At 53.7% G+C, this 9,376-nt stretch overlaps 1 protein-coding gene across 2 annotated transcripts in view; it reads right to left on the reverse strand.

The window, feature by feature from the left end:
• Nucleotides 1–6,568, reverse strand: part of FBXW8 (F-box and WD repeat domain containing 8) — a 54,973-nt gene extending 48,405 nt beyond the window's left edge. For both annotated transcript variants that reach the window (XM_041488572.1, XM_041488573.1), the window contains exons 1-2: nt 6,251–6,568; nt 3,300–3,404 (exon numbers count right to left, since the gene is read on the reverse strand). In XM_041488572.1, coding sequence (XP_041344506.1) covers nt 3,300–3,404; nt 6,251–6,538 — 393 coding nt within the window. In that variant the 5' untranslated portion in view covers nt 6,539–6,568. The remainder of the gene's footprint in view (nt 1–3,299; nt 3,405–6,250) is intronic.
• Nucleotides 6,569–9,376: the final 2,808 nt, after the last annotated feature.

Raw genomic sequence — 9,376 nt, forward strand, 5'->3', positions numbered from 1 at the left:
ATCTCCCATCCATCCCTGCCCTCTGGCAGTGGGAAGCCATTCCCTGTGTCCTGTCCCTCCATCCCTTGTCCCCAGTCCCTCTCCAGCTCTCCTGGAGCCCCTTCAGGCCCTGCAAGGGGCTCTGAGCTCTCCCTGGAGCCTTCTCCTCTCCAGGTGAGCACTCCCAGCTCTCCAGCCTGGCTCCAGCCCTTGGAGCATCTCCATGGCCTCCTCTGGACTCACTCCAGCAGCTCCAGGTCCTTCTCATGTTGGAAACCCCACGCCCAGGGGCAGCTCTGCAGGTGGGGTCTCACCTGAGCAGGGCAGAGGGGCAGAATCCCCCCCTCCTTTCCTGCTGCCCCTGCTGGGGGCTCAGCCCAGTGCAGGGATATCCTCATCCATCCATTTCTCTGCACTCTCTGGGAATCTCAAGGAGGATGGATGATGGCTTTTACCCATAAACAACCTTGATACAAAACCATGTTCAAAAAACAACATTCAATTTTCCTTTTATAAATGTATAAATATTAAAGCCTCAACAGTTTGACAATCCCAAAAACCCTGGCAGTAAGCAGCTGAAATTCTTGATTTATGCACGACAATTCATTCCTAAATTCCTAGAAACAGTCTCCCTTGCCCTAGATACATACACAATTCCTGTGTTGGTAAACACTTCTAAACCTTCCCTAAGACGAAAACCTAACAGGTCAAGGGAATTTCCCACTGATCTGCTCAGAAACAAAACTGCCAAAATTCAGTGCTGCTGAATTCAAACATCCCCTCCTCAGCAAGCTGAACCATAAAGGCCAGGTCCCCAAGCCACGGGTAAAATAAATGTATTTACAGTGTCAGCCCCAAATCACACAAGGGCATTCCAGTTTGTCACATTTGTGGTGTCCCAAGGGATTGTTTTTCCTTTCCCTCTACACCCTGACCAGGAGGAAGGAGTGACTGCTCCCAAACCTGCTCACAGTCAGGAGAGTCACTCATGGTACAGATATTTCTGCCAATGGTCAGAACACAACCGAAAAGTGCTCACAGGGCAAAATTCTGCCTGACCCTGGCCTGTTCTGTGCTACATGAAACCTGGATACTCTTCTTGAATTCCAAATGTGGGATATCAACAGGGACTGGTCTGGTGGATGCTACTGAATGTCACCCCCCTGCTGCAGACCCAGCAGAGCTCAGGCACTTGAGGACACTTATTTACAGACTTCTGTATTTCCACTGCCACACAGACAGGTTGTGGTTTACACTACTAATTCCAAAAATCAAAGAAAAGCTGTGGGGGAGCGAGGGAGAGGGAACCATCAAGGTGAAATTAAAGTTCTCCTGACAGTCTGTGGTGTGATTAAATCTCAGAGAGGCTCTGCAGTCAGGCTCCTTTCCTGTTAGCTGGTTACCAATTTGGCATACAGAATTAAGCAAACAGGTTTTCTCCAAAGGCACTCACATGGATCATCATGCCAATTCCACCAACTGGCCCAATTTCACTGAAATCCCAAGGCACCTTAATAAAAAAAACCTTTTTAGGATAACACCATAAAGCAGCAGGGTTTTCCATAGAACAGAAGAGGGCTCCCCCCCTTCAGAAACAAAACCACCAAGAGAAAAATGAAAATGCTATTTATTTTTATGGCTCTGCTTTTTATTTGAACAGTTAAAAAGAAGCCAGCTCTGCACTGGATTCTCATCTGATTGGGAAAGCCCTGTGAAACACTGGGCACTTGCTCAGCTACCTGTCAGCTGCCACAAAGGAACAGTGACTTGGGAAGAGGAGAATGAGAAATGTGGAAAATTGTCTGTGTTAAAACACATCTTATGAGAACAGGCTGAAGCTAAAAAGCAAAGTGAAAGGGAAAGAAATCCAGTGCAGCCCTAAGCACAGGGAAAAGGAGCAGCCCTACAGCAGCCAATCTTTTTACTATGCCATGAGGTAAAGTGATCATGCCTAAGGAGGGGGGGAAAGAGAGTGAAAAAATAACCTTAAACTAATCCACTTCAAAAATGCAGCCCTGCTCCATGTCATGGGCTGTGGCCTTTACTGATGGCATATCTCTTCCCCAAGGGACAGAAACTTGAGCATATCTGAAAGCTTCCCTGTCCTGGACAACACCAAAAAATAATCCTAAAGAATTTTCCCCTCTGTAAGAGCAGCCCTACACAAGGAATTAATTTTCTTTAAACAGTCCCTACTCCTAAAAGGCATTAGCAACTCAAAGATTTAAGCAATAACCACTTGTAGCTATTTAACACTACAACACACTCATACTGAACATTACAAGCCAAATTTCCTTTCAAAGCCTGGGCCATTTGCAGTTTACCATCCTCAACAGACCCTGTCTGTCACTTCTCAGTTTTCACACATTAACATTTTTCTTTTCCACTCAAACTATGCCCTAGACTGCTTGTCTAAACACAAAGAATGGTTTTGGTTGGATTTTGTGAGGTTGCAAGATGTGCTCTGGATGTAAGAGTTAATGACCACCACCCTGGAACCCTAAACAGTGGCCACAGGAGAAGCTGGAATGATATCTACAATATTCTGCTTGATTTCACAGGGTAATCAGCACTTGCCAATTAAGTTTGTTTTGAAGACTCATTCAGAGAGGAGGTTCATCGTTCAGTGGGTGAAAAAAGGAAATAAAGAGGCCCAACAGTGTGGGCTGAACAACCCTGAGTAGAATGAGGTGAGAGTGAGTGTTTCAGTAAAGTTCTGGAAGAGGCAGGCAGTTTACAACTACACGTAAATTATGGACCATGCCTGAGTAGAGACTGCTGGGAGCATGATCTGAAAGTATCAGAAAAGAAAAATATAAACCCCTTGCAGGGCTGGGGGGTGGAAATCAGGGTCATTTAAGAATTTAGCCTCACATGGAAATACTACAGACAAAAATTTACTACTCCAATGTCTGTGGTTCAATCCTATGCAGGAAAGTGGGAGGAGCAGCTCTTGCAGCCCTTAGCACTGCCAAGTGCTGAGTCCTAAACACTGCAAGACACTCACCTGAATCAAAAATGCTTCAGAACACTCACTCAAATCAAAATATCTTTGCACTATTTATTTTCAATTTTAAGGCTTCACTGCTGCCCAAGCCACAGATGTTTTATTTAACTCTGCTCAAGTGCAGCTGTAAATCCAGCTCATGTACCATTACATTTCCAATATCCAGCTTTGGAACTGTCTCCTGTGAGTGAAAGCACAACCAGCTGAGCTCCTTGGGCTCCCACCCCACTTGCCTACATCGAGGTGCCTGTTTTTTCACCATTTCTGCCAGTTTTTAGTGCTATCAGAGCAGCAAACTGCCAGCAGCACTCACCTGAGCACACCTTCCCAGCTCAGCCTTGCCCAGGTACTGGAATATCTTCAGTGCCAGCTCGTAAGGCAGCTGCACGTCGAAAAAAGGAACCTCATTGATTTCATTCTGGGAAGGAAAAAGGAGAATATAATTTGTGAGGCTGGTTTAACACACAGTTTGACAGCAGGAGAAGTTACCATGGTAGGGAAAAGGAATGGTGTGTCCTCAGGGCCACCATAGCTCCATGAAAACATCAGTTTTTCTGCCTCTCCCCCATTTCATGGTCCTTTAAAGGGCAGAGAAAGGCAGGACACAAGTTCTAGTAAAATAGTTTGGCTAAAGTGCCAAAAACACCAAATAAATGATCACTTGGAAGGTATATGCCCATTATTAATTTCACCTGCAAGATTTCAATCTCATATGATGGAAAAATGAACAAATATTTTAAGTCAAACTGAATAGAGATGATGTTGGTTTCTTTCACTGCTACCATAAAATGTCTTTTTAATATGAGATGTTCCTCCTTTAACTAATTGTGCATCTCAAACAAAAAAATTGAAGCCAAATCCATCAATTTAAACTAGCAGCTAAATGCAGCACATAGATTTTTTGTAGATGTATTTTGTTTCATTTAATTACATAACTATTACATCTTCTTTCTGCAGTTATCACAACAAGATTTATGTTCTCTCTTATCCTGTCTGGTTATTCAAAATTTTTAGACTCTATAATAGAGAAAGAGCTAATCAGCTGATTCTGACTATTTCTATGTCACCAGTTTTGCCCTGCAGTGTTTTCTCTGGTTTCAGTCATACCCCCCAGGTGCTCCTGCTCATTGTCCATCAATCCTCATGCACAAAATCAGCTGCTCAGTTAAAACCCATCTCCACTGTTTGCCTTCAGAGGCTCAGGATCATCTCCTGGCACTTCCTAATCCTGGTACCTTTGTTTCTTCGTAGGTCTCTCCTACAGCTTCTCGTTCAAATCTGGGCCATTTGCAGTACCAAAGTAGAATAGAAGGGATATTCTGGGTTTATTTAAAGCAGTTCCTCAGGTAAATCCCAATATAATGTGGTGGTGTGGTTTTTAAAGCAAAAGATATTCTACACTCAGGACAAGACATTCTAAAGACAGGCAAATGTTTAGACAACACAAACACGGGCAATGCTCCCATCAGGTCTTTTAGCAACAAAACATCACTTCACACGCACTGGAACCTCCCACTTGTTCTACAGTTACTTAAAGCAGGAGCTGCAGCCAGCGCTGCTGCTGCCCTCCCTCCTCATGCCCAATTTCCCTGCACAAGCAGCTCCTTCTCCCTGCCCCGTGCTGGGGCCGCCGGCTCCGCTCCCCGCCGCGCACCCGCAGGATCTGTTTTGCTTTCGTGCGCTGTAAATCCCAGCCGTCTCCAGCGGGGACACCCAAGGAAAACACAAAGGGAAGCTCTCCGCGGCCACATGCAGGCAGGCTCCGAGCCGGCCAGATGTGATCCCGCTCGGCTCCGGCAGCCGCGGAAGCGCTCGGGAGCCACAGGCTGCCCAAACAAATCAGAGGAGCCACTGGGCAAGCATTGTTAGCTCCAGGCTTATGAGCTCAGGCACGGCACCACCACGGATGTGCTCCTTCCAAATTGGGCTTGACTCGTGTCCAAGCAGCAGATCCTGGGCTGGCTGGAGGCACACAGGGGGCTCGCTGCAAGGAATGAGGGCTGCAGGCACAGCAGTGCTGACACAAGGCTCAACACCAATGGTGCTCTCGAGGAAAGGAGGGGGAAAGAGAAAAAAACACCTACACAGGCTTTTTATAAACTGAGCTGCAAGAGGATTTGTACCCTGCTTCAAATAAACCCAGAAGTGTCTTCTTTTTTTTCTGCTTTGGTGCTGCAAAGGGTCCAAGTTTAAATGAAGAGTAGCTGTAGAAGAGACCTACAAAGTAATCAAAGGAATGGGGGTTAGGAAAGTGCCAAGAGAGAGGGGATGATCCCATTTGGGATCTGCCTGAGGTTCTGGAGGCACAGCACAAACTCATACTGATCCCATTCTAATGCAGTCCTAACATTAGGGGCAGAGCCAGGTCTTCCCACACCCCAAAATTCCCTGCAGCTTGTCCTCAGCACAAGGAAGCAGGGATGTTAAGTCAGCACCAGTCTGTCTAAAAGTCTACTGGAATGAGTCCAAAACTCAAATACAACCAGCCCCTCTGAGACAGATTCGGGCTCCTGTGTGCTAATGGAGCACTAATTCTGTAAAATGGATTAATTTGTGCCTTGCAGACAGAAATTTAATCTGTTCCTTTTAATTTTTTTAAGCAAAGAGTAATTAGCCATAGTGAGGTTAGTGAGAAACAAGAAAATGGGTTTCCCCCCTAGTTTTCCTATACTGTAAATAACATCTCTATAGCATTTAGAGGATTTACCAAAATAACTTTTATCTGGTTCACAACTGTATTTAAGACTATATCCAAATTAACTCCTTTATTGAAAGAATTAAAGTTTGTTTTCTTATTACGCTGCTGTGTCACAAGGCAGGATACCCTTAATTATTGCACCCGCATCAAACTACCTGAGTAAACAACAAAAATCTTAAGAGGAAAAACTATATTATTTCAGAGTCACGGCATATCTGGAGTTGGAAGGGACCCTCGAGGATCACAGAGCCCAACTCCTAGCCCCGCACAGGACATCCCACCCCGTGCCATTACCTAGCACAAGCAGATTCTGAAGGGTTAAAACTTTGTAAAAGGACGTATATTCAGAAGCTGCGGTAACAAGCACACAGGAACACAACCTGAACGTCCCCTCGGCTCGCCGCCTCCCAGCGGCCCCTCGGCCGAGCCGCTCTCCGTGCTCCGGTCCCGGCCCCTCGGCCGAGCCGCTCTCCGTGCTCCGGTCCCGGCCCCACCGCGACCCCGCCTGCGGCCCGGCCTGTCCCCGGCACAGCCCCAGGCCCGCCCCCGGCCCCGCGCAGCCCTACCAGGTCTCGGATCAGCTGTCCCAGCAGATCGTCCCCATCTCCGGCTCCGTCCCCCGGGGGTTCCCCGGCTGGCCGGGCGGGCGCCGGGCTGAGGCGAGCCGGGGCGCTGCCGGCCAGCAGCCCGCGGGCCAGCGCCAGGTACCCGGGCTCGGCCGGGGGCTCCCGCGGGCTCTCTCCCGGCCTCTCCGGCGGCTCCTGAGGGGACTCCTCCCGGCGCCGCCGCTTCGCGTCCCCGGCCCGCTCCTCCCGCCGCCGGGGCCGCTCCCGCTCCGCCGGCACCGCGGCCATGGCGGCGGGGCCGGCCCGGCGCGGCACGGAAACCGCGCCCCGCGCCCGCGCGTTCCGCCGCCACAAGGTTCCGCCGCCGCCGGGACCGGGGCCGGTGCCCGGGAATGAAACCGGTGCTGGGGCCGGGGCCGTCGTTTTGTGGTCCCGCACGAGGGCAGCGATGGCAGCCTTGAGGGCCTGGCCTGGCTCTGGAGAGCCGCGGGCGGCCGAGCGAAGTCGCGGCGACGGCAGGGTCTGCCTGGGCTCCGGGCGCCGCTGGGAGCCCTTAGCCCCCTCACAGCCATGGCCGGGGACAGGGTAGGGTCCCGCTGAGAGCCCTCAGCCCCCTCACGGCCATGGCCGGGCACAGGGCAGGGTCCCGCTGGGAGCCCTCAGCCCCCTCACGGCCATGGCCGAAGGCTCCAGGGAGAGCTCAGAAGCCCTTCCAGTGCCTAAAGGGGCTAAAGGAGAGCTGGAGAAGGACTGGGGACAAGGGCCTGGAATGCCAGGACAAGTGGGAATGGCTTCCCACTGCCAGAGGGCAGGGATGGATGGGGTATTGGGAAGGGATTGTTCCCTGGCCCTGGCACAGGTGCCCAGAGCAGCTGTGGCTGCCCCTGGATCCCTGGCAGTGCCCAAGGCCAGGCTGGACAGGGCTGAGAGCCCTGGGACAGTGGAAGGTGTCTCTGCCCATGGCAGGGCATGGAATGGGATGATGTTAAAGTCCTTTCCAGCCCAAACCAGTCTGTGATTCTGTGACTTATTTTCCCTACAAAACAATCACTTGCAGGGACTTAGAGGAGGGGTCTCCCTGGGGTGCACATGCTGGTGAGCCCTGCCAGTGGTGGGATTGCACACCAGGAGCTGCCCCTGCAGCGGGACGTGGGGCTGCTCCAGGGAGGGTGCATGGGCTGGGATGGTTTGCCAAGAGGTTTGCAGCAGCTTCTTTGCAAAGCACGGGGGAAAGAGGCCAGTTTAGGGTGATTGCTGTCCCACAGGGAGCCCCCCGTGTCCATCCCAGGGCTGGTGTGTGCAGGGAGCCCTGCCCGGGGGTGCCAGCCCTGCTCCCGTGCCCTGGCAGCTGGGGAGGCCCCGCGGGCCCCGGGTCAGTGCTGGGGTCTGCACGCTCCTGCCTCGGCCACCCGAAATGTGATCCGAATCTGTAATGCTGTGGGTGATGAAATCGGCTCCAGCTCTGTGTAATCCCCTCACTGCCCCCCTGCATCTCCTCGCTGTCCCCTCCTCCAGCCCACAGTCATCTGCAGCCTCGCACTGTCCCTCTAGCTCCACGCCATCCCCTCTGTCCCACAGTCCCCTCTATCCCCACATTGTCCCCATACTGTCCCCTCTATCCCCACAGTTCCCACACTGTCCCCTCCATCCCCATGCTATCCCCTCTATCTCACACTGTCCCACCTTCCTCACACTTCCCCTTTATCCCCAAACTGTCCCTCTGTGCCCACGCTGTCCCCTCTATTCCACACTGTTCTCTCTATCCCCAAATTGTCCCTCCATCCCCACGCTGACCCCTTTGTCCCACCTTCCCCACTGTCCTCTCTATCCCACATTGTCCCCTCCATCCCCACGCTATCCCCCCCATTCCTACACTGTCCCATCAAACTCCCACCCTGGATACCAGAATCTTCCACCACAGAAGCACTGTTCTCTCCACTCCCAGTCTCACACTGTCATTCCATCCCCCATGTCCCTACATCCCCGTGCTGTCCCCTCCATCCCAACACTGTCCTTGCATCCATCCATCCATCCATCCATCCATCCATCCATCCATCCATTCCCATGCTGTCCCACCGAACTCCCACCCATCCCTGGATACCAGAATGTCCCACCACACAAGCACTGTTCCCCCCAGTCCCCCCAGTCCCCCCCCCCTGCTATCCGCACACCATCACCTGCATCCCTGTGCTGTCCCTCCCATCCCTCCGCCGTCCCAGTGAACTCGCACGCCACCGCTGGACTCCAGACCGTCCCACCACCCGACCGCTGTCCCCCTGCCCCCCACCCCCGCGCCGTCTCCTGGCTCCCCCCTCTCCGCCCGCGGCCGAGCACCGCCCCGCGGGGGATGATGTAACCCCCCGTCCCCCCCGTGTCCCGCCCGCGTCCCGCCCGCCGCACACTCGGCGGGCTCGGCGGCGAGCGGACGCAGCCATGTGCCCGTGCGCGCTGCGCGGCCCCCCCGCGCCCTGCAGCCCCTGCGGCCCCCTCTAGGGAGAGGGGCGCTGGACGGAGCGGGGAGCAGGCGGGACGCGCAACAGGTGGGCGCGGGACGGGGCGGCCGGCGGGGCTCGGCTCGGGACGGGAGTGGGCGAGGGGGCTCGGCTCGGTCCGGCCCGGCGGAGCGCGCTGTCCGCGGTACCCGCGCCTCGCCGGGCTGCGGGGCTGACCGCGGCAGCGCACCGAGCCGCGGGCTGCTCGTGCTGCCGGCTCGCACCGATCGCTGTCGTTTTCCTACCCCTCTTCCTCTCTCCTCTCACTTCCTCTCCCTGGACTGCCGGTGCCAGGTCACACCGACCTGTCGCTCTCACCTCTTTCCCCATCCCTCTGTCCTGTCCCCTTTTCCCAGGACTCCTCAAACGCCCCCTTTCCCCTTCCCCGAACTTCTCACGGCTTCCACCCCCGTGGCTCCCCTCCGCCCGCGCCACCCGTGCTCTCGTGGGGCAGTTTGAGCTCCATGCCCGGCAGCGGCGCGGGGCAGCTCAGGGGGAGCCGAGCAGGTCCGTGTTGCCCCGGCTGCCGGTCCCGAGAGCTGGAGGATGCCCCGCACACCCGTGCCTGCCAAACCTCCAGCCCTCTTTAGCGTGGAGAAACTTTCCCTGTGTCCTTTCATTCCCTGGTGGGCTT

This window comes from Pyrgilauda ruficollis, unplaced genomic scaffold, assembly GCF_017590135.1.
Source record: "Pyrgilauda ruficollis isolate IOZ18807 unplaced genomic scaffold, ASM1759013v1 scaffold9, whole genome shotgun sequence".
NCBI classification, from domain to species: domain Eukaryota; kingdom Metazoa; phylum Chordata; class Aves; order Passeriformes; family Passeridae; genus Pyrgilauda; species Pyrgilauda ruficollis.